General features: G+C 41.5%; 1 protein-coding gene across 1 annotated transcript; it reads right to left on the bottom strand.

Moving 5' to 3' along the window:
- Positions 1-293: 293 nt before the first annotated feature.
- On the bottom strand, positions 294-25,801 carry tacr3a (tachykinin receptor 3a). Its single transcript, XM_068727571.1, has 5 exons — positions 25,115-25,801; positions 21,276-21,464; positions 20,530-20,680; positions 3,722-3,918; positions 294-2,942 (listed from the first exon to the last, which is right to left on the bottom strand). The coding sequence occupies exons 1-5, from the start codon at positions 25,480-25,482 to the stop codon at positions 2,621-2,623; spliced, it is 1,227 nt and encodes a 408-aa protein (XP_068583672.1). The 5' UTR covers positions 25,483-25,801; the 3' UTR covers positions 294-2,620.

Raw genomic sequence — 25,801 nt, 5'->3', positions numbered from 1 at the left:
CTAAAGCAGGGCATTGAAAACCCCTAAGAAATATTATGTTGAATTTGAAAGTCACTTAGTATTAGCAATAACAATAAGTTCCTACAATTCCTCATCTCATATTTGCCAGCAAACATCATATTATAATTAGTTTGAAGGGAAATATAATAGTTTATTTCAACCTGAGTCCTGCTTTTTAATAAGAGCAGTAAAAGTATATCTGGCAAAGTAAAAGGGACTAAATGTAGTGAAGTAATGACATCAGAATTGATTGATTGATTGGTTGTAAGAACAAAGAAATGAGGCCGAAAAGGTAGATAACAAATTATCCTTTAAAGACACAACAAATAATATGGTCACCACTTGACAAAGATAGAGGAACACATTGTACTGTACATTCATACAAAGCACATACATTAATACAGAGAAATATGAAAACAGATTGATCACCAGATACAAATATTTAACCAACTTCAATATCAGGATTATAGATGACGTCTTAAAAATGCATGACACTGAAATGCACAACTTGTTTTTCTTCACATTCTTGAGTAAATACTTTCATGAAGTCTTCTAACATTCAGAACTGTTGGTAAGAATAATTAAGGACATCTATAATGTGTTCCGATGGTTGCCATTTCCGGTCAATCTACAAGATTTGTGCTTACATTTTCTTCCATACGTGACAAAATGAATGTCTGAGAACCTTTTGACATTTGTTGTATCTGTCACCACAAAGTGCAACCAGCAGGACACTGCACACATTGTTTTTTAAAATATTTCTTTCACCAAACCAAAACTCTTATGATGAAAGAAGTCAAACGTAACTTATTATCACGTTTAGTTCCTAGCAGTGAGTCAGAGGGGATACATATGGTTTATATAATCCTGTCACAGTATGGTTCCACTCATCATATTATAAAACCAACACGGCACAAGCTACCATGTTGCTTGGTGCAGTTTCAACACTTGAAAAAGCAACAAACAGGGATTTAAATAAAGATTCAACACAGAAAAACAGCATGCTGAAAGAAACTGAAACACCAACAACTGCAAAAGGCAAACACTGTCTTGCTTTCTCATGACACACTGTATGAAGGCATTTTAAAAAAAACATTATAGAACAGTAAAACAGAGGTTGCACTTCAGTCTGCCGCTTCCTTTATTTTTTCCTTCACTTAGTTGCAAAGTGACGGCCCTAGTTGGTTAGTTTGCTTTCAATCTGCTCATTCTCCAGCAGACTGTTTATTAGCGTGATTCAAATACTGGATTTCGCCTCTGGCTTATTGCCAGTTACAGAAAGCATGTTCCTTACAACCGTAACTGAAAGCCTAGCTCAATTTCAATACTTTCAGAGCCAAACTCAAAGCCACATATAGAGCCAAATGGTGTTCAATCAACAGCGATTCCATTGGCAACTTTCTGCAGACGCTCATTCAAGGCTTCAGGGGGAAATAGATGCAGAGTGCATCCTCTGCATCACAAAGTTCACAGTTATTACTTACAGATGGAAATGAAAACTAAGACATACTTACATACAGTAATTACAACCACCATGGTGTTTTTTTCAGATCAACTCTATTGTGAGGTGGTCTCACACTCCTAGCAGCGAATCTCCCAGCAGAACTGATTCATTTAATTATCAATCATTTCAACTGTGGGACCGAGACCTTAATTAAACAGCAGTGCACTGGGTGTGTTGAAAATGCTAATTCCAATCAGAGCTGAAAGTACTGTAATGAAACAGCTACATGCAGTATTTGATTAATGCAAATGGCGTTTTATTGGACAGGAAGAAGACTTTAACGTATCGTTCCAAGGCAAAGCCTTGATGAACATTTAGATGATCAAAACTGATGATCAATCTGTACAAGTTCAGAATTCTTCACCTAGTATGTTGTCAAGGCTGCTCCCGAACATGAAATGTAAAGCATCACCCACCACAGCCAGTCGCTATCAGTCACATTTTTTTTCTACCATGACTCTACAGCTATGCTCTTGGTTGAGAACAAACCCTAAACTTCAGTGACGAGAGGCTGTAGGAATCTTTAACAAAGCAGAGGCCCGTTGCACCAAGCTGCAATTTCTAACGAGATAATTTCCTCTGTCGTTGAGTTTAAGACGTCTCACCAATTAAAAACAAACACTGTATTCACAAATGTATTTGGAATTTGCAAGCAACGATCCTTTGTGTGATCCTTTGCTGCCACTTGAAACAGCATGTAAATACTGCTCGCAATCTGCTTTTGTGAAAGAGGCTCCGGTTCCTCACAGACACTCCTCACCACTGATCATTTACAAAACAATAAAAGAGACAACACGGTGTTTGGGAAACCACTGGAAAAAACCTGTGATGCATGCTGTATTTTCTTAAAGCAGAGCTATTCTGCTGTGAAACATATTTAAACTGCTATACTTGTCTTGGTGTTTACTACAGCTGCTTTAATACTCTAAGCTTTAATTCTATTATGTAGGGAAAAATTAACAAACATTCAATAAAAATAAATTCGGATCACACTGTGTATCAGCTGATTCCAAATATTACAAAATCAGGTCTAAATAAACCAAACATCTGTGCACCATTTGTATGTACAGTGCATTATGCATCTGCATCATACGCATATGTCTCTGAAAACACCCTTCAAGAGAACTCCTCGGGTTGAGCGCCTGGAGCCTCTCCATTCTGCGTTTTCTCACCATCACTGCTGCAGCCAGTGATCTCCGTGTGGCGAGACGTGATGTAGCTTCTCTTCCTGGCCGACAGGGACTGCTTCCTTCCAGACCCGCCATCGCCCTCGGTGGGGTCGTAGACCAACACCATGGTGGTATCCATTCGTGACAGAGTGTACATGCTGCTTTGGTGTGTCGGATGCAGACGCGTGGAACGTAGTTCCAACTCGTCGTAGCTGGATACCTTGATGAATGGGCACCAACGAAACGCTCGCTTGAAGCCAGCTCGAAACCTGGTGCCACATGAATAGGGAGTGGGGAAGGATTGCAAAACACAGTGTTTGTTTGGAAAATAAAGGGAGAATTGAAAACATTGAAAAAAAATACAAGTAAAAGTGTCTAATGGGTACTTTTTGTTTGTTATGTTTTCCTTTAATAAGGCCAGAAGCAGCATATACTGTGTACAGTTCTGTACCAAAGGTTGGCTCTTTAGCTGAGAAGGGATTGTAATGAGGTGTCCATAAAGCCTTTCAATAGACGGATAGGGATGCACGTCTAAATGTTTGTGCAGTGATGAAAAAGAGGTCAATTGTTATGTATTTACGTTGAGAGTAGGTTACTCAACAGTAGACCGACAGTAGGCTACTTGAGATCCTTTTCTAAATGCAGAAAACAGCTTCAGGTGCTTGAGAGAAGCAATATTTGTTTTAAAAAACAAATCCATTTTATGAGTAGACAGAGTGTTGTCCTAGATTCACTACAATTAAATTTACAAAAAAAAACTTATTTCAACTTCCATGTACAAGATGTCATCGTTTGAGATAATTTTTTATAATTTAAGAATGCTATAAAACAAAACATGCAACTATACTTGATAAATTGTCGTACAATTATGAATCCATGCCTAACTTTTTTAATCTTCTAGTATAAGATATAATGAATTGTAAAAACACTCAGTGATGTGTTCTAACAAAATCAGTTCCACTTGTGTAGTCTCATTTAGTAGCCCTGTAAAAGTACGTTCAGTTGCAACATTTTGTTTCTTTGTCATAACCACCCTGTTGTAACCCACCTGCTATTAAGGCAGCAGTAGATGATAGGGTTGTACATGGTGGAGCTCATTGCCAGCCACAGCACTGACAGGTAGACCTGCTGGATGTACTTCCATTTGCTCAGATGCTTGTTGAGACCCGTCACGATGAAGTAGATGTGATAGGGCAGCCAGCAGAGGGCAAAAGTCACTACAACGATGATCATCATCTTCACCACCTGAGAGAGAGAGAGAGAGAGAGAGAGAGAGAGAGAGAGAGAGAGAGAGAGAGAGAGAGAGGAAACATTCGCAAGCTGTCACTGTTGGCTGTGTTTAGGATTCCTGGAAGCATTGAGAGAGACAGAGTGAAAGGTCGCAGTGCGTAAGCCGGAGGAAATTACATGGAAAATAAAAAATACCACTGCCAACCAGTCACCAACTCTGAAACTGAAGAATGTGTAGGGGGAAAAATGTGGAGCATTTTATTTTAGTCCATTTCTAAATTACAGCATTTTGGTAGCACCTGGTACTGCAGGAACAGCTCTGCAAGACTTCAGGACAGTATGTTCTAGTTCCTTTGAGCTTATTACCAAATGAAATGAAATTAATCCATAATACTATGTGACTCTTCAGAGGAAGGCTGAGGCACGCTACCAGAGACAAAACAGACATCATAGGGACCCTCCTGAAATCCAAACAGAAGTCCTGGCACCCCTTGTGCGTATGTTTCAAAAAAGTTTATGACATAACACAAGCCATACTGTAAACTATGGTGGCTGTTAAACAGTGGTGAAGTAGTCAATCAGTATTTTGGGTGGAGGATAAATTTAAGCTTGTATTTTCTCAAGAGGATACAAGTCAAGCTTGAAAATGATGTGAGAAGACTAACTGGAAGATGTGAGGACTAAAGTAGTTGTTATGGGTGCGTTAATGTTTCAGTCGCACGTGAAATGCTCTGTTCCCAACAGCCTGGACTCCTAAAAATGATGTTCCCATACAATGAAACTGCATTGTCAATTACGAATCGAGGGAAACGTATATTCTCCCGGATTATGTCTGTTTTTGACGTATTGTGTTCCATGTGAAACGAAAAGTAAACATTGACTTATTTTAATGTTACTTTAAACGTAGAGTTAAGTTAAGTAACTTAAGATATGTCACAAACGTACTTATTTTAAACCAAACCAAGATCTTTTAACGAACCTAACTAAGTTATGTTGTTGCGTATTTGTTTTTTGTTTCGTTTTGATGCACAGTGCTAACCAGTGCTAACCACGTATTTCAAACTGTGACCCTATCTCGGGAAAAAATATGTTTCACTTGAAACGTAATTTTAAATGCAGCTTAGGGAATGCAATTTTTAGGAGACAGGGTTGAAAGAGTCCTTCAACAACATTACAGCAATGAGGGGGGAAAATGAAAAGTCCAATGTTCATTGTTCAATGTTCAAGTTAATTTGCTTACAGTAATCCTTGTCAAGTGGATTGAAAACACCTGGTCATGTCATGCCCCAATAGTGAAACTAACAATCCTCAACCGTCTCTGCACCGTCGCAGCCCATGCAGATGAAGGGTCCCCACTTCCCTTCATGCCGCTCACCAGATCAGTAAGGGGCCCTGGCTAAGAGCCGACCAAGAACTTTGGTGAGGGAAAAGGCAGAAGAATTGTCAGGGAGCCTGTGAATATTGAAGCTGTCTGTTTCCTTATTTTGTAGTCATGTAATAATATACAAATGTAAATTAGATGGTAATTTGCATGAGAAGTAAAGAAAAACTACACAAAAAACATTATAATAATATTCTGCTTATAATTTTACCTGGACAGACATGATCACTATAAGAGGTTGCCACTTTAACTGCATGCTGCCTTAATCATTATTCTTATCATAGTCAATAATAAATCCCAAAACCAAAAGTGCATTAGTCCATCTCTCAGTACTCTGACTTCCTTACATTGTTTGTGGCACATAACCCTGAGCCCCTTTGTTCCAGTTGTAAATCTGAAAAAACAGGTCGCAAATATATACTTTCCTTTTTATAAAAGGACACAGTGGTTTCCTAAAGCAGTTTTACTGCTGGTCACTGTACTGTTACACAAACAGGAGAAAAAGGTGCCTTTGCTAAGAACTATTTTCAGTAACATATTAACACACACACACACACACACACACACACACACACACACACACACACACACACATTTGGTAGGAGGCATTTATGGTAACAGGACAGTCTATGTGTACAGAAATTTTCAAAATGCTGTCCCATCATTGCGACAGACGTCTTAAGTTCTCAATAGGCTATGTTAAAAAAAAAACAAAAAAAACTTGATACTTGCTAAGTGCTCTTGGGTCTTGTTTAAACGGTCTATATTTGGACTCCCAGAGAACTCAATACACAATACATATAAGACTTCTTGTTTTGGCACTTAAAGAACTGTACATACTAAATGTTACTGTGGATGTGTTATCAGCTGTTTAAACAGCCCAGAAGGTAACAAGTAGACACTCATTTCTTGAAGATTTTTTAAATTACAATTAAGTGACAACTAAAATATTATGCATTATAAACAGGCAACTAAAATGGTCAAAACAAAAACAAAAAGACACCCTTCCCCAAGTTATTTACTGTAAAATCCAGTCATTGTGGCTACGATTTTGAGCATGATAGAAAGAAAAAATACATCGTCTCTTTTTCACACAGCTACATAAACAATATTGAAAGTATATCCTGTGAAGCACAGGAGATTTAGGCGAGCTCATGCAGTGTTTTATATAAACACTATTGGACTGTCTTAAGGACTGTGAGCTACAAAAAACTCTGACATGTCTCCCTGCAGCCCATTTTTCAACATGGCGGATATGGAGAATGTCAGAGTCTATACATGTATTTCCAACAATGTCTTGTGTTCATATTATATACTATTGTTGATGGCAACAGTATGGCTGTAAGTTATACAGTTTTAAACTGAACTGAGCCTTGAAAGTAGAAAGCCTGACTGGTGCACAAATAGAGCCGAACAACAACCGGAAAGTGGCTATGCCGCGTTCGCGGCTTGCTGGCAGGCAGGCAGGATCGACTGTGTGACACAGGAATTGGCAAGACATCACAGTTGATCTCCGTGGAATGAACTGGAGTTCTTTTTTGACCAGGTGAAACCCGAGGCTCGACACTGGACGGGAGGTAACTTGCGGACAAAACGGGGAATTAGTTCTGCAACTTAACAGAGAGAAAACGATCAGACCTACTGGGCAGAATACCAGGTAGGGTAACGGACGGACCGACAGCTGGGACGAGAATGACCGGAGTATTTATGTCGGCTGGAGATGATCACAGGAGATGAGGCACAGCTGTGCCTACGGAGAGAGGTGCGGCAGTAGGCGGGGCTCTAAGGGCACTGGGTAGACATAAATCCTCACAGTACCCCCCCCTCAACAGGAGCCTCCCGGCGAACCGCCAGGCCTATCGGGGTGCAGGCGATAGTATGTGCAAAGTAGCTCCGGATCCATAATCCGGGAGCGCGGAACCCAGCTTCGTTCTTCCGGACCATACCCCTCCGAATCAACGAGATATTGGTAACCCCTACCTCATCGGCGGACATCCAGGAGGCGGTTGACTGTGTATACCGGACCGCCTTCGATGAGTCGGGGGGGTGGAGGGGGTTTGGCCGGAGGGTTCAGAGGACTGGAATGTATGGGTTTGAGAAGGGACACATGGAAAACGGGGTGAATTCTCATGGATTGCGGGAGCTTGAGCTTGACCGTGACTGGGTTAATAATGGACACGATGGGGAACGGGCCAATGTATCTGGGGGAGAGTTTCTTGGATTCTGTGCGTAGTGGTATGTCCTTGGTGGAAAGCCAGACCTGTTGGCCAGGGAGATAGGTGGGGGCGGGTGTGCGGCGACGATCAGCCAGACGCTTGTTCTGTTCGGAAGACCGAAGTAGAGCGGCACGAGTCTCTCTCCAGACACTCATACATCGGCGATGGTTGCTCTGGACAGACGGGACAGAAATCTCGGCCTCTTGGCTGGATAGAAGAGGAGGTTGGTAGCCAATGGAAGCCTCAAAAGGTGAAAAACCCGTTGCCGTGGAGGTATGGCTGTTGTGTGCGTATTCTATCCAGGCCAGGTGACGACCCCAGGAGGACGGATTAGCCGCCGTTACACATCGGAGCATGGCTTCTAGCTCCTGGTTAAGCCTCTGCCCATTGGTTTGGGGATGAAAGCCGGAGGAGAGGCTAGCGGTGGCACCGAGGGTGCGTCAGAACGCCTTCCAAACTTGGGAGGAGAACTGGGGACCCCTATCAGAAACAATGTCCACAGAGATGCCGTGGAGTCTAAAAACATGTTGGACCAAGAAGTCTGCGGTCTCGCGGGCAGACGGGAGCTTAGGAAGGGGAATAAAGTGAGCCGCCTTGGAGAACCGGTCCACGATGGTCAGGATGACCGTATTGTTCTCGGAGGGGGGAAATCCGGTGACGAAGTCCAATGCCATATGTGACCAAGGCCTATGGGGAACAGGCAGAGGTCGTAATAGTCCGACAGGGGGTCTGTGTGAGGCCTTGTTACGCGCACAGGTGGTACAGGCTAGGATGTAAGCTCGGGTGTCATTGTCCAGAGATGGCCACCAGAAGGAGCGCCGGAGCCAGTTAATATTGCGTCTTATGCCAGGATGGCTGGAGAGTCGGGAGTCATGGGCCCATTGAAGGACACGGGAACGGACGGAAGGGGGAACGAACTGGCGCCCAGGAGGGCCACCTCCTGGGTCCGGCTGGGTCTGCTCAGCCTCCCGCACTGCAGACTCTATCTCCCAGGTGAGAGCTCCTAGGACACAGGCAGGTGGAACAATCGTGTCTAGGGCTCGGTCCACCTCATCTGGGGAAAACAGAAGAGAGAGGGCATCGGGTTTGATGTTCTTGCTTCCTGGGCGATAGGTGATTGTAAAGTTGAAACGACCAAAAAACAGAGCCCAACGAGCTTGGCGGGAGTTCAGTCACCGGGCAGAATGGATATACTCGAGATTACGGTGGTCGGTCCACACGATGAACGGGTGGACTGACCCCTCCAACCAATGCCTCCACTCCTCCAGAGCCAGCTTGACGGACAGTAACTCCCGGTTGCCCACGTCATAGTTTCGCTCTGCCGGGGAAAAGTTGGCGAGAGAAAAAAGCGCACGGGCGGAGCTTAGAGTCAGTGATTGAGCGTTGTGACACTGCTCCAACTCCGGTGTCGGAGGCATCCACCTCGACCACAAACTGCCGGTTTTCGTCTGGCTGGACTAGGATGGGGGCTGATGTGAAGTGAGTTTGGTTAGGGGTGACGCCGTCTGGCTGAAGTTCCAAATGAACCGGCGGTAGAAGTTCGCAAACCCTAGGAACTGCTGGATCTTCTTCCGGTTAGAGGGGACCGGCCACTCGGTGACCGCTTTGACCTTAGCCGTCCTTGCGAATCTGACCCTCCTCAATAATGAAACCCAGAAACTGTACGGAGGGGACATGAAATTCACACTTCTTGGCCTTGACGAAGAGTTGGTTCTCCAGTAAACGCTGAAGGACCTGACGGACATGGTGGCAATGTTCCTGTAAGTTCGAGGAGTAAATCAGAATGTCGTCAACGTAGACGAACACAAACCGGTTGAGAAAATCCCTGAGCACGTCGTTCACCAAAGCCTGGAAAACGGCTGGTGCATTGGTAAGTCCAAATGGCATAACCAGGTACTCGAAATGTCCCAGGGGAGTGTTAAAAGCGGTCTTCCACTCGTCCCCCTCTCGTATCCGAACCAAGTGGTAAGCATTGCAGAGGTCTAGCTTGGTGAAAATCTTGGCACCGGATAGAGATTCAAAAGCAGAGCCGAGCAGGGGTAGTGGGTACTGATTTAGCCCTCGGTAGTCGATGCAAGGACAGAGACTCTTGTCCTTCTTGGCCACGAAGAAGAACACTGCTCCCACCGGGAGGATGATGGGCGGATAATTCCGGCAGCGAGGGAGTCAGTGATATAGATCTCCATAGCCTTGCGTTCCGGTCGGGAAAGGTTATATAGTCGACTGGAGGGCAGGGTGGCGCTGGGGAATAGTTTGATGGCGCAATCGTAGGGTCGGTGGGGTGGCAAGGACAGGGCTTGTTCCTTGCTGAATGCCTCACTGAGATCTGCATATTCCATGGGGACCGAGGTGAGATCGGTTCCGGTAGTCGGGGTGCAGAGAGGAGAGGTCTGCCGGGGAATGGCGGACTTGAGACACTTCGAGAGACATGTAGAGCTCCAACCGATTATTCTGTTTCTTGCCCAGTCGATCTATGGGTTGTGGTCCCGGAGCCAGGGATGGCCCAGAACCAGTGGTGTCTGGGGCATAGGGTAGATGTATAAACGGATCTCGTGTTGATGGTTTCCTGACATGAGCAGGGGAATAGGGTGAGTCCGGTGAGTGATATTGGTCAAGGGACTTCCATCCAGAGCGTTCGCCCGAAGGGGGCATTCCAACTCCTCCAACGGGATCCCATGAGCAAATGCCAAGGAATTGTTGATCTCCGTGGAACAAACTGGAGTTCTTTTTCGACCAGGTGAAACCCGAGGCTCGACACTGGACGGGAGGTAACTTGCGGACAAAACGGGGAATTAGCTCCGCAACTTAACAGAGCGAAAACGATCAGACCTACGGGGTGGAATACCAGGTAGGGTAACGGACGGACCGACAGCTGGGACGAGAATGACCGGAGTATTTATGTTGGCTGGAGATGATCACAGGAGATGAGGCGCAGCTGTGCCTACGGAGAGAAGCGCGGCAGTAGGCGGGGCTCTAAGGAGGGCACTGGGTAGACATAAATCCTCACATGTGGACTATAATCCAATCAACAAAAATGGTTATTCCTGTTCAATCACTGTTATATGTTTTTCTCTCTTAACACATTTAGATCTTTTTAACCCTTATGCGGGGTTCCCTTCGCAAATTACATTTACTATGAGGTTAAGAAGGTTATTTTAGTTGTAGATTACACACCAATAATACAAGCTTTCACTGCTCGTCTGTCAAACAAGGTTACCTTGAGAAATAGCTTCAAAGAAGGAATAGTTCAAGGAAAATGACAAATCCTAAAAACAATCAGTGTGCTACATGTTGAGCTGGAGGTTGTTAACAATGCAGTGAATGAAGTGGTTGCTTGGGCTACCTGCTCACGGTATCAGTTTTGTTATGAGTCCAATTATAATTGTGTTGTGTGCATATTTAGGAACGGTGAGGGCGAGATGTAAGGCTATTCACCTCAACCCTCTGTTGCCTCTCCAGAGGAAGCTCCTGTTATTGAAGAGATTGACGAGGATTATTGTATTGAAGGCCGAGCAGAAATCAATGTATAGGATGTGGCTGTAGGTGTTGAGTGACTTCAATTGTTGCAGGGTGTGGTGGAGGGCTATGTAAACAGCATCCTCAGACCTATTGGCGCAGTGAGCAAACTGATTCATATCCATCAGAGGGGTGGTGATGGATTTCAAATAAGAAGGGTTGATGCGCTCCAACGCCTCCCTGAGCACAGATGTTGGGGCATTTGGTCGGAAGTCTTTGAGGCACAATATCCTGGTTGATTCTGGCACAGGGATTATAGTTGAGGGCTTGAAGCACTGTGCTATTGTACATTGCCGGAGGGAGGTATTGAAGATATTGAAGATGTGAAGTCAATTGAGCTGCTCAATGGTTGAGTACAGCAGGACTGATACTGTCCAAGCCTGCTTCTCTCCTATTATTCATATTCCTGAACACGGCCCTGCCTTCTTCCTCCTGGATGTAGAATATAGAAGGGAATGGAGGAGAGTAATGACTAGAGACCATTTAAATCTCCCACATAAATCAGGTTGTCTGAAAGGTTATTATGTCTTAAAATGGAAGATGGGAGTACGTCATCATCTTGAGGGGATCTTCTTGATTTCTAAAAGACTCTTTAAAAGGTGATGATAAAAAACACAACAATGCATCTTTATAGGTTGACGTTTTAAAAACAGGACTTAATGTTTGTTTTACAGTGGTTAACCTGAAGTGCCAGGTTGTTCGGTTTGTAATTTAATAAAGATTTGTTTTGGAGGGACACGATTTAACTAATTTTCACACAACTTTTGAACCTAGAACCAAGAATTGAACCTGTCTGAAGTTTAATTAAGAAATACAAGGCCCTCAAGGTAGCAAGTAAGTAATAAGAATTGATTTTGCATTTCACACATCAGCATAACTATGATTAAAATGTACCTAAAGTACCTTATTTTTTAGTATTTCACACTGAGATCTTCTATTTTTTTCTACCTTCCTCCGGGACGGACTGACTGGTTTGCCTCGTAATCAAACAGAGAGAGCTAAGTAATACTCTCTGTCTCAAACTGAATGTTCCTGATGGGGAAGTAATCCAGAGGACAAAGAAGACAATAAAGTCTAACTACTGAGGGAACCATTACAATTAAGTACATATCCAACATACAGCAATTGTCTGCCTTTTAGTAATATGGGTCAGGGTTTTTTAATACCCGCACCCACCCGACCCATTATGAAAGCCAATCTTCACCACGGACAAGACAATTGTCTGGACTGAGGTCAGAGACAAGGACTAAGACCACGGCTTGTGTGCATTTGTGTTTGAGAGATAGAGAGGGGAAGAAAAGGTGGATTATTGCACACAATATTTCTTTAACTTACTCAGAATGCTGCTCTGTCACTTTTTAACCCACCTCTTCTAACCTGAGTTTTGTTTCAGTAATCTCACCAGAATCGCCCGTGGTCAATCTGCATTTTTTTGGTAATATAATTCCTGAGAACTACTGGGTTTTAAGGTTACCATATAGGTTACTTTCTAGGTATGCTGGAAAAGAGGATTACATTGATTGCAATCCCACAATCCATTACTTCCTAGATTACATGCCAGTCAAAGATTAAAGACTTTGAAGTAAATTACTAAAAGTAAGTAGTAGGACATTTTCCCATTACCACGTAGCACTAACAGTTTGTCTTCTAGAAATGATGTTAACTCTTGCTAATTAGTAAGGCAAGACAAACATCAAGACAAGGCAGATTGCATGAATAGGGAAACCACAATGTGCTTTACATAACATACATAATAATTAAATGAATGCTGCATCAGCCATCATTTTGACCAAACACTGCAATTAAAAAACAATTGGCAGAACAGAAGGAAATGCATAATTTGATTAAGTTCTATGAAAACCTGTTGCGACCAGTTATTATACGGAAGATCTACAAGGGCAAGTATGTTTCTGAGTGAATGCATGCACATGCAAAGACCCTTTGATGGTTTCATTCCTGGATTGAATTTGAAAATCCAAGACAAATGGGCTCAGAAAGAGCAGAGAGAATAAGAGATGGGTGAAGGACAAATATCTGAAATTTACATACAGTATAGCAGACCTCAAAGGGAGGATGTCTTATCACTTTTTACCACTTTCATAATTGCTGAACTACAAAGACCAGTGGAAAAAAAACGCACAGAGAGAAAAAATTTCATATAATAAGGATAAGAATGTTAATCGACTGTACCCAAGAGCCCTGGAGCAGGATTACTGCTGCTATTGTCATAGGCTGGGACAGAACATGTAATATAACCATGAATACATTTTTGGACACACAGTGTGTCATGCGTTTTTAGCACCACGGCCAGCAACAAGGTGTTGGTCTTCCTGTGAAGACAGCGCTCCTCCTAGCCCTGACATCAGCTAAGAGAGTGAGTGACCTATGGATGAAAGTGCAGAAACTTTACAGCCAAATCCCTCATTTATTTACACCTAAAGTCTTAACAAACTCCTTCCGGTAGAGAATAATTTCTCCCCAGGGTTTTCTCCCTCTAACAGTCTCACCTACTCTGCCCAGTGCGCTATTTTTCTCAGCACGACGCATGCACGTTAAACATAAGGAGGACGCAGCAGCTGTTCGTTCATTACAGGGGGCACTCGCAAGGCGTGGTTTTGTCAAAACAGCGTCTGTCTATGCGATACCAACACACAAGTCTACAGTTCGCAGGGTAACTGGGCAAACTCCACAAACTCCACAACAGCTTTATCTTCATCCATGGCCCTGTACCTCCCTGGCTTTTTATGCGTGTCACCCACGACCCAGCGTTGGGCTCCCTATGGTGCCACCTATGCCAACTGAAGAAATGCTGCTTTAAAGTAGGAGCAGAATTATGGTCACACGGCTGTTATATGTGCAGATGTAAGAGAGGCCTGTGCAGGGCACAAACAAAATGTGTGGGGGGATGAATATATTCCAAGCTCTCACGGCCGCCGCTCACACTGCTTCCATATGGCGGTTACGCCTGATAACGCTGTCAGGACCGATGGCGTTGTCGTGGAAGTGTAACACCCACCCTCTAGTTCTCCCTAAAGTAAAAACTGTTAGCTCTGTCAGCACTGTTGCCATTGTTCGCACTGTGAACACTGTTAGCTGCAGCTGGCTCAGCAGTACCCATGTTGAGAGCAATGTGGAGGCAATAGACTTTCCAATAAAAAATATTTGCTGTTGCAAGTTAGCAGTACATAGATACAATTTTGGAGACAGTTAAGATAAGTTTAGTTAGTTGTTTTGGCTAATTACAACTCTTCTTAAGTTGAAGGGTTTGCAGGGCTGTACTGGACATAACGTGAGATCATCAGACTTAACTAATATTATGATTAAGGTGTATGTTGTCTCTCCCTCACAAATGTATCAAAGCTAACAATAGAGAAATGGAGAAATCAGTACACAAGAAGAGGTGTAATTAATAAATAAATGAAAATCCTGTGACTTTACTAGTGATATAGATATGAGGGGCCTTTAAATGTAAAACTAACTTTGTGTGCAATAAGTTAATGTATGTCAGTCGAGTTTATAAACCATTAGGACTGCAGATATTAGTATTTACTTGAGTTAAAGTTAAAATATTAGTCATATATGGGTAGCTTTCAATGAGTGTTTTAGGTTGCTAATGTAGTTACAAATGTAAACAATAACAAAGCCAAATAGCATAAAAATAATGAAAAGAACTTAGAAGAAGCTGAAGTAAATACTTCATGCAGACTCTCAAAATCTCCATTAACACAGCATTTCAAATATAAATTCAAATGAGCAATGGGAAACAAATGTGAGTAGATGAGGGAAACATTACTTTGATGTTGATTTGCTTTGGAAAAAAAATAATAATGAAACTCACATGCTAATGAGCTTTTTAGTGCATACAATGGATATTGAGTCAGATTGTAACCGTGCTTGCCCCAGCATTTTTCTTCATTACTCCATTAAATGTCTACTTATTAGTTAGGTTGAAGCCAAAAAAATTCTACAATTTAAAATGTGATACGATAAGAACAAACATCAGCCAATGCCTGAATGCCACAGTGATTAAACGAGATAAACTGATTTAGTTAAAACAAAAGGTGAAGAAAAAAAAATAAGAGAGTGAGTCTTCACTTCAGAAACACAATAGTAAAATAAAAAAGTGCAAACCTGTCTACTGAAAGTTATTGTTATACATAACTAATTTGCAAATACAATAATATGATATAATGCCATCCAGATTACGGGTTTTTTTCATCCAGGGGGTTGTCAAGGTTTTTTGTACTTTATTTGTTTTTCAAAACCAAAGTTTACATTTGCAATTTCCAAAAATGTTCACGCTAAATGAATCTGCAAAATCTGTATTTCATTTGTTTTCTGTGCTTTTTAAGGTACGCTCACCATTAACCCTGACTGCCTGTCTACAACTTCTGTGTATCACAACAGTGTAACACTTCATGGACTGGAAATACCCTTTCCAGTGAAGCAACCCTCTCTCCTCCTAATTATGTAAACTGTATATACAACTAATTTGCAAAAGCAAATATGAAACATACTGTATGTTGCCCTACTTACATACTTTTCAAGACCTGCACTAAGCCTTTTTTCCCATTAGACAGAGCCAGTCATTAAAATCAAGAAAGCAAGAAAGAAGAAGAAAGCAGTTGGGGGTCTGAAAAAGCTAAAAAATGCTTTTATACAAGAATGGCTTGCACCTAAGTGTAAGGAGCCTTTGTCAGAGTGTGACAAAAAGACAGGAATTCAATTTCTTGTTTTAGACAATCACTGGTGTGAAGCAAGAGTGTGGGAGTTCATGTGACTGTAGCCACAGAAAGAAAGCAGCCTACTCCTCTTGTGTTATAGTGTGGCTTTGTGAATGACACTAAAGAAATAGCTTCTATTGTGATTATCATTATGGCTCAAGCCTGTGCACTTGGCTGTGCACACCTACGCTTGTCTCTCTCATGACAGACTGATCTATTGACACCTGTCCCACCAGGATAAGAACTGTCCGTTTATCTCTGCAAGTTAGCATGACACTCACATACTGCATTGTTGTACCTCATTTTAGGAAAAATCTTATCTTGTAGAGGTAATCCATCTCAAGCTTTATATACACACACACACACACACACACACACACACACACACACACACACACACACACACATACTTCAGACAGAAAGGAAGATGAACGATCGATGGTGCTTACAACGCAAGTTGAACACAGATTGCCTTAGAGAGCCACATGGCAGACTCATGACAGGTCATTAGTGCTGCACTTCAGACTGACATTTCAAACGCGCAGCCCCAGGCATGAGTTTAGAACTCACAACCTGCAGCATGATCATTGTGGAAGAATGGATTCATTCAAAATAATGGTCTAGTCCAGGGGTCACAAATAGGCGGACCGCAGTCCGGTTCCGGACCCAGAGGCGATGTATCCAGACCTGGACCAATAACCGGATAGATAATTATTAATTATTACATTTTAACGGAGCGCTTCTATTTTAACCTGTGCAGTTTTTTTAGCCTTTACGCCACTTGTTCATCTTTCCAGGAAACACACCGATCAATTACATGTGTTGTAAATCACGTGATGCTACTCACCCAATCAAATATGTGTATTCTGATAAGCGTTGCAACTCCAGTGATATATACACACGGGAGAGAGACGGGGAGAGAGACCCAGTCAGTAATAAATTACGTTAGAAGTAGGGTCGTTTTCTCATAGACTTCCATACAATCAGACTTCTTAGTAAGTCATTGAACTTCACAGTGTGCCTGTCCTCATCTGTGTTTGGGTCTTTCTTCAAAAAACCTCAATAGAAACTTTGAACGTAAGTCAGAGAAGTACGTGAGTCAGAAAAGTTATTTCACATGGTGTGCTCCAAAAAGTGAAATTAGATTAGATTAGATTAGATTTCTTTATTTGTCATTGCATGTTATACAACGAAACTTTGTTTGAACAGTCTGTTCTGTTTAGCAGCATATAAAATAATGTGGACAGCGAAACCAGAGCCTTTAACCAAGAATGGACAGACTCTTATTCATTCTTCCTACGGGCATTTAAAGTCTTATATGTTCAGAGACCGTGGCGTTAAGAGTCACATTTTTCAAAGCTTTCTGTAATGTATTGTATAATCCAGCCCATGTTTTACTTGAAATGAGAGAATATTTATTTATTATTAGAGGATGTCTTTTTTTATAATTTAGCTAGTTTTAAATCTGACAATAAATATTATTAATTATATTATTCAATTGAACTTTCTTTACTTGATTTGACAGTCAGCTGTTACATACAGACGTTAATACAATTGATAGGCTACTTCAATATATATGGCACTAAATCATAGCGCAAGTTAGACATTATTTTAATGTTCCGGACCTTTGCATAAGGAAGTTTTCTTTACCTCGACCTTGCTGAATTTTAATTGACTACCCCTGGTCTAGTCAATCTGTATAGCAATAAAGATGATGAAAAATGAAGATGGAGCTTTTTATTGCTTCCTATTACCTCACAGACCTGTGATGGCTGCGCAAGAAATGTATCATTAAAGAGGACACACTAGACAATCTTGAGAAATAATAACACTGTTCATGGGTTGTTTTTGTATGAAATTACCACTTTCTCCTTCTTTACTTCAATTCAATCATTTCATTGTAGTGACCTTTGCCACTGTCATACCATCCACAAAAAACAAATGACTCTGTCAGTTCCTTAAGTGGGTTACAGCTTCTTTTGAAGATGCAATCATCACTGTTCAATACACTCCACGACTATGTAAACTGAGCACAGAGACGCAAAGATTACCACACACACACACACACACAAACACGCACACCAGAAGAGCAACTTTATCCTCTGCTCAGGTGGACAATACTTCAATATATCTTTACAGCTAATAGATGTATGCTGCTATATTAATGCTCTGAATAATGTATCGAGATCCTTTAAAACATTGCTGTTGAGTCTTTCAAATGCATGCTTTTTTTAATTACGTTCACCTTTATTATATCTTGAGATCAAAAAACCTTGTGAGTGACCCAGCTTTTTAAATTTACTTAAATAAACTATTATATACTAGTAGTATAAAGTACTATATACACTTGATGACAGACTGCTTTGGAATGCCACTGCTAATTAAACATCACCTAAAAACAGCTAAATGGTTTTCCATGCATTGCTTTTTTCTTCTTTTTTCGGCATGTTTTCCTAATTGTATTTTTTTTGTATTTTTGCCAGAAGTCTAGAGTACAGTGAAAACAATGGCTTTTGAGTCAGCTAGTAGTGATGCTTAACACTGTTGCCACGGGCAATGTTCTCTCCTTTCTGTAACCTTTTCTGACCAGAGTCTGCAAGCACAAAAACTCTCAACCTGCATGACATTCATGCCTAAGAAAAATACACTGTACCATGTAAACCAGTGATGGTGACAGGGTGGAGGTTGAGAGAAAAACATGCTTCAGCTCAAGTTATAATTCAGACTTTACATACACAAAAAATGCAAACTGCATTTTAAAATTGGCACTGAAATTACAACTAAATGAAGGCTGTTTGAAATATCCCAGTGAAACAGATGGATGCATTCTTCTGTGCACACAGACACACACACACACACACACAAACACATCCAGAAACAAATATTCCTTTTCCCTTGACTCCCCATAGACCCATTATCTGGCTGGAAGACTCCGAAATAATGATCACGGTGGTGGAGCCAGTACTGACTCTTAGGAAAAGACAGAACTTTGGACGCTGCATTCATAGGCAACGATTCTGTTGGTGTGTCGAAGAAATCATACAATGTGGTGACCGAATCACATAGAAATGTTATCCAATGAAAAGATCGACATCCATCATAACATCTACTGGAATTAACTGAACCTGCCTGTGCCATTGATGCACAGGCATTGATATCAGTAGTGATATATTTGCCTTTATCATCCTTTTATGACCTCGTTGTCTGCTGCAACATGTGTTTTCTCATATTTTGTCATACTTCATTGTAGAGGTAAACAATCTTATTGCTAAAGCATGTCTTGAATGAGCCCATGGGACAAAAAGGCCTTGATGTCTTCCAAAGTGCGGAGGAAGTCATAATGCCTCGAGACACTGTTGGTTTTCAGAGCTTGTCCGTGTTCACGGACAAAGAGTTGATTGAGGACAAGTGACAACTACAAAGGTTGTGTTCTGTAGAATTAAGGTTTCCCTCCCTGAAATGTTCACAGTGCAGCGTGTTCACCTGCTGCAGATGCATACAGAAGACAAAAGTCATTATTCTTGATCAATGCAATATGCTGTTCTCACTTTTAAGTGTAAGATTTATAGAATCTTTTTTATTCAAACTTAGCAAATCTAAACAACATTACTAATTGTGGAGCTTAAATAGCAGTTTTCTATTAAATCTCACCAGTGGGAATCAAATGCAATATTCATATTTATTTTTTTTAAAGAGCCCAGTGTTCTTGCTTTAGTTAAAAAATATATATTTTTTATGTTTTATCTTATTAGTCCTGCTTCATGTGCAATACATATCAAACACAATTTCCAATCATATTCAAAGCAGAAACAGTAGTTCCAGTGATTGAACAACACAACAGAAATCGTATGGGGAGTTATATTGGTTCATTTAAAGGTGTTAAATATTAATATTTTCTATATTAAAGGGTTAAATTGTACACAATATTTTGCTGTATCGAATAACCTTGTTATCTCTACCAGTGATGTTATATTCGTACCAGGTTGTTTATCAGCAGGATTCACTTAGTTAATTCATTTATTACATTTAATTCGATTTGGGGGTGGTCTGGGAGTTCACCATCAGATAATAAATGTGTTTGCCACAGCAACAAAATGAACAGAGACAGAAACTAAAATCCAAATCCTAAAGGTATACAGTAACAATAAGATGGATAATTGCTCTGCCCAGGGAGATGCTTTTTGAATGCCTTTTAGTTTAACAAAAAAAAGATCAGATGATCCATTTCCTATTCCTATTTACATAAGTGAGATAACAATTACCTAGAGCCCAAGGCCCTGTGGCAGAAAATTACAGATTATTCCTGGGTCTCTGACTTTGATTCAAAGATCATGTTCACAGTTACTAAGTGGGATGCCCCGGGTCAATATCTGAATTCTTGAAGGAAGGGCCCACCGTTTCCGCTTGTTAGAGGGTGTTAGGGCGGCACTGTACTGATGTCCTGGGCTCAGGTATATAGGTCCTGAAATCACTGTCTTTGTCAGGTGTTTGACCCTGGAAGGGGAAAGGGTTTTGACCGCTTTACGGTAACAGTGTGATGTGTTTGTGCAACTGGTGCTTTTAATGTTGGTGGAAAGAACGGGACTGGCTTTACGTTGTTCCACGGTGAAGGAAATAAACAAACTCTCATTCAACAAACTTATCTGTGATGATGTACCCGATGCAACACACATCCAAGGTAATCTAGACATACAACGAGCGCGTCAACCAGGTCACTCCAGAGGGAACGGCACCTCAGTAGCTTACAGTACAAGACTGGGCTTCTTTAACACCGCTCAAGCATGCTTACCTTCCTTTTAGCCCTGAGCTGTCCATGATAGTTATCAGATGAGTCTCCTGGTATCTCCCCTCCCCACAGAGTCACCCCCACAATGGTGTAAGTGATGCCCATCACCACTAAGGGCAGCACGTAGACCAGAACTGTGACTATGATATGATACCTAGGAAGAAACAAATGAGGACAGTGTTTACATTCATAAAATAGTTATATAATATCATTTCATACACAGTAGTTTTTATATTCTACCCAGGATGGGTAGAATAATATATAATAATATATAATCAAAATATTTTTTTTTCTTGCACTTCTGTTGTGAAACTGGCTGTATCACACATGGTCACAAAAAAACTTTCATCTTGTTGAATATAATTTTCTGTTATAGTACAAGCAACTCATGTCCTCATCTATTCCAAATAATGGTAACAATACGGCCAATATTGTGTGTGTATGCAACTGTCAACATGAATGTGAAGGGATATGGTCCGTCACAGGCAATGTGCTGCTCGGTAAATTAATAACATTAGTTTCAAACATTTGTCTATGAAAGTTCACAAGGAATGACTTAAAGGTTACACCTGTGTATACATTCTAAGCTATATCTGGATAATATTATAATTAACTTGTATGGAGAAACCAGTTAAAATGATCCACATTTGAATTTAGACAAAGCACCTGCAACAGTTAAGTGGAAAGGACTGAGCTATACGCTGTCTGGTATCAAAACAAGTAACAGCAGGTCACAAAGTATTTCTCACATGAAGGGGTCGTCAGCCATGCGGGGCCAGGCCACGTAGCAGAGGGTCCTGCGGGGCAGAGTTCGGGTGGTGGAGAAGTAGCAGAGAGGGAAGGCCAGAACCACGGCCAGACTCCAGATACAGACGATAACTCCTGTGGTGGCCTTCGCCGACAGACGAGGCTTCAGGGGATGGATGATGGCCATGTACCTACAGGTCAGAGGTCAGGAGGTTAAAAAGACAGACTTGTGTTTAAAGCTTCAATAGCTATTTCATCATTCATTGTTTGTTTTAATTCTGACTTTTTGACTCATCAAAAAGTAACATATACTTGTGATAATAACATTTTTTACGTTCAAAGTTTCTATTGAGGTTTTTTGAAGAAAGACCCAAACACAGATGAGGACAGGCACACTGTGAAGTTCAATGACTTACTAAGAAGTCTGATTGTATGGAAGTCTATGAGAAAACGACCCTACTTCTCACGTAATTTATTATCTCAGTAAACATTGTAAATATGAGTTCATGGTCTCAATCGCAAGTTTTAAAATAGACAATAAAGCAGGTTATACTTTAAGGCGTGGCTCCCCTGTGATTGACAGGTCGCTATCACTACCAGAGCCATATGCAGCATCTCTATGTCACTTCTTCCCAGTCCAAATATTGTCACTTCCGTTCACTGGTTGCAAAAAACCAAGATGGCGACAGCCAAAATGTCAAAATCAAGGCTTAAATAGAGCAGTCCACAAACCAATGGGTGCAACAGAAATATATACTGGAAAGCACTGTTGTATGTGATTAGGTTTGAATAGAATTTTCTGGCCTTAAAACGATAGATGATTCAAGCAAGTTTTTTTCCCTAGTTTTTTCTGCCTGGCAGCCCGTAAAAGTCCAATTAGCCTAGACTGTGGTGTTTGCTTTTCAGGGAAGATTTTCAGGGAAATTGAAGGATGATTCATTCCAAAAAACTGTGATGAGATTTAGTTTGAACCACACAGTGGAGCACTCAGAACTGGCAGGAGATTATCAGATGAACATGAACCCAACTCAGGATGCTACATGATTAACGCAGGCTTAGAGGCGTTAATTCAATCTTCATAAGATGGTAAAGAATGCTTCTTGTCCTGTCACTCTCTGAGGGCCAACTGCAAAGGTGCCCCGTCTATTCACCAGTAATTGCTTGGCATTTATTCTGTGTCTAGCTGATTTTTGTGGTTGGCACTGTGTGAATAGATTGTCAGATGTCCAATCAAGTATGTGCCACAGCAGTGTGTGTTATTTGGGAGCCAACGGTGGTTGATATAATAGACTTGTAACCACTGAACGATAACCACAATGCAAAGCCAGCCACACTTGAATAACATGATTACAGACGCACTCCTCTTTGGTAGCCAAGTACACACATCAAAGCACATTTACAGAGGTGTCAGCATCAACTGGGCACAATCTCAGAGACATTACAGCAGCAAATTAATAAATCATTTTACAATTTTTTTTTTTGTTCAACATGGGGGTCTGCTCTACCTCAAGCTGCGTGAAAGCTTTCAGACCACGTCACTGGTGTGTGACAACACCGACTTAACACTCACTTTATCATTGCCTGGTGTTTAACAAGTAGAGATTAACTTGGATGAGACTTACAGCATGAAGTATCCCTACATTATGCGTACAGCTAAATGTCAAGTGTTGGTTCAGAGGAGATGAGTTTATTTAATGTTTCAGACACTTCTACACAGCATCTTAGAAAATACTTAAATGGTCAGTTCAGATGACACCACTGATGGTATATTTCAATGCAGATAGTTTTGGTTTAGTTTGAACAAAGTAAAGTTTTAAATGCAAATGACTCCTATGATAGGTCTGTACCACTTGAAATATTGTGTTCGTATCTAAGACAAAATTGGTGACTGCAACAAGTTCTGAATCACTCGAACAAGCCAGTTAAGAACAAATCTGTCCGTAGGAGAGGTTCTTGCATGAGGCCCATTGTCTCTGGAAAGACACTGCTGTTGTTGAATTTTTAAGAAGTTATTTTTGCTGCTGAAGCTAAATTCCATTAACCTACGTTGAATTGAGGTGGATGCAGAAATCTCACGGATTGATACCTCAAAAACTGGTCAAATGAAACCAATATCAGAACGAGTATAGTGAACTGAAATATCACTTGATATTCTGATGTGTACATATACATACATACCACTACCGTTAAAGACCCAATGATAAGACTGTATTCTACAAAGGTGTGAGTAATGGAAAAAGGCACGAGCTGTGTCTTCACAAAAAGCTTCAAGGCTTCGCCAGTTACCTTTCACACACCAATCTGCGTTTGTTTGGCTCCAGTGCCTAAGGAAACACACTTGGCAGTACAGAGTCAACAGGAAGGATGAATTCACTGATGATCACGAACTGTGGCCTCATGCCATTTCCAGACATCAGAGCGGAGACAGCAACATACTGGGGTTACGAAAAGCATGACCTGAGGTTACATCTACATCATGTAGGTCATGCCGATGTTCTCTTTCTCAGTACACCGTTGACAGAATCACACAGACACTGCAGACCAAAAATACAAACTCGTGGAAGTTGCTGTAGAGGAGCCAAAATGATCACAGCCTCAGGAAATGCATTGCTCCCTATGTGTGTCAAGGAGAAAACTTCTCACACAACATCACACACTGTGCACTAGCTGTAGACACACTGTGCCTGCATGCAACTTCTCCACCCATTTAGTTTTCATTATGTTCGGCTTGTGGCCGCTTCCTTCATCAGTCTAATCCCTTTATTCAAACATTATGACGGTCCACTTATCAGTATCAAAGCACGGCTGATAGCTCGACTGCATCACCACATTACTGGAAACAACAGGGGCAGGGACAGAGAAAGAGATGGAGGAACAAAAAAAGAAAGAAGTGCGAAAGAGCAAAAGAGATAAATAATATGAATGCATGTGACAGAAAACAAGAGAGGCAGAGCGTAATAACATGGGGGAAAGGGTTATCTTTTCTAGGGTGTTGGCACACAAAAAGCCATTCACTGCATTGCAGATTCTTGCAAAAACAGCTTTACTTTGTGATTCATTGGCTGTGTAACGTACAAATAAATGTGTGTAACAGGATCATGGTGGACGAGATGGCGTCCCGCTGGGACACCGCTTTTCCAGAATGCAAATCACAAACAAGTAATTATCACCCTCCACTGGGAGCTGAAATAAATGTACTTAAATCAGCAGGGAGCATTTGATAATAAAATAGTTTTGGGACAATGCCTATATAATATAATGTAAATGTAATGTAATGTAAATATAAATTAAACCGATGGGACTCCATAAGTAAGTTGTTATGAGCACGAGGGCACAAAGTAGAACATCAAATGACCTGCACAAGCATTGCCTAATGGAGTGCAGTTTGTCTTCTAGCTAGAAACAATACAGATGTGAGTTTAAAACACATGATTACATTTTCATGTGGAGTAATCAGAAACAAGATCTCCAAAACATCATGTGTGAAGCACTTGAGACAAAAATGTTTCGGTTGAGGACTTTTTTTTTACACACCAGCTTGAAATATTCATGTTCATGTTCTGCATTACAATATATGCCCCCCTTTTTTCTGCAATACAGATGCATATAAGAAGAATCTCAAATGATTATATTATTATTATCTTATCTAAAAAAACTATTACTCCCTTGATAAAAAAACACATCACATTTACCCACACATGTAACTGATCATCTACACAGAGAGAGAGAGAGAGAGAGAGAGAGAGAGAGAGAGAGAGAGAGAGAGAGAGAGAGAGAGAGGACTATTTAGCTTTATCGGTCATTCGCTATATATGGTTCATGCAGCATTTCATATGCCCACCTGTCAACAGCTATCGCAGTCATGGAGTAGATGCTTGCAAACACGGATGTGACCGGGAAGAAGTTGTGGAATTTGCAGTACGCTTCCCCGAAGTACCACTCCCCGTGGGTAGCGTAGATAAAGTTTATCAAAGTGTTAAACGCGGCCATTGACGCGTCCGAAAACGCCAAGTTTAAGAGAAAGTAGTTCGTCACCGTCCTCATACGCTTGTGGGCAAGAATGATCCATATCACGATGAGGTTTCCAAACACTGCCACCGCCAGCACGGAACTGTAGGCTACGGACCAGAGAGCGACGCGCCACGGCGGCTGCACAAACTGGTTGGTGTGGTTTGCCGTTATGTTGGATCCATTATGTGGAGCTGCCATCCTCTTCTCCTTTTTCACGTCGATTTTAGCGAATGCGTCGGTCGTTTCACGAGTCTGATCTTCTCACCGATGTGCAAAAGCTAGAATGGTGAGAGAGGATTGCGTATATGAACCATAGCGCGCAACTTAAGCACCTCACCATCCCTTAAAAACACACATCTCCAGATCACCACAGTGAATGTCTCCAACAGTTCCGCACGTGTCAGCATACAGCAACAGGTCGACAAATAAAAACGCGGTGAAACACACGTATCCTTCAGTGCCTGTTGAATGTGGGTGTGAGCGCACAGCCTCTCTCCTCCAGCAACAGGCAGGGCGC

This window comes from Cebidichthys violaceus, unplaced genomic scaffold, assembly GCF_023349555.1.
Source record: "Cebidichthys violaceus isolate CVI_PGR_0920_01 unplaced genomic scaffold, fCebVio1.0.p SCAF_4, whole genome shotgun sequence".
Classification (NCBI taxonomy): domain Eukaryota; kingdom Metazoa; phylum Chordata; class Actinopteri; order Perciformes; family Stichaeidae; genus Cebidichthys; species Cebidichthys violaceus.
The sequence above is the reverse complement of the archived record's forward strand: the minus strand, read 5'-3'. Positions and strand labels throughout refer to the sequence as shown.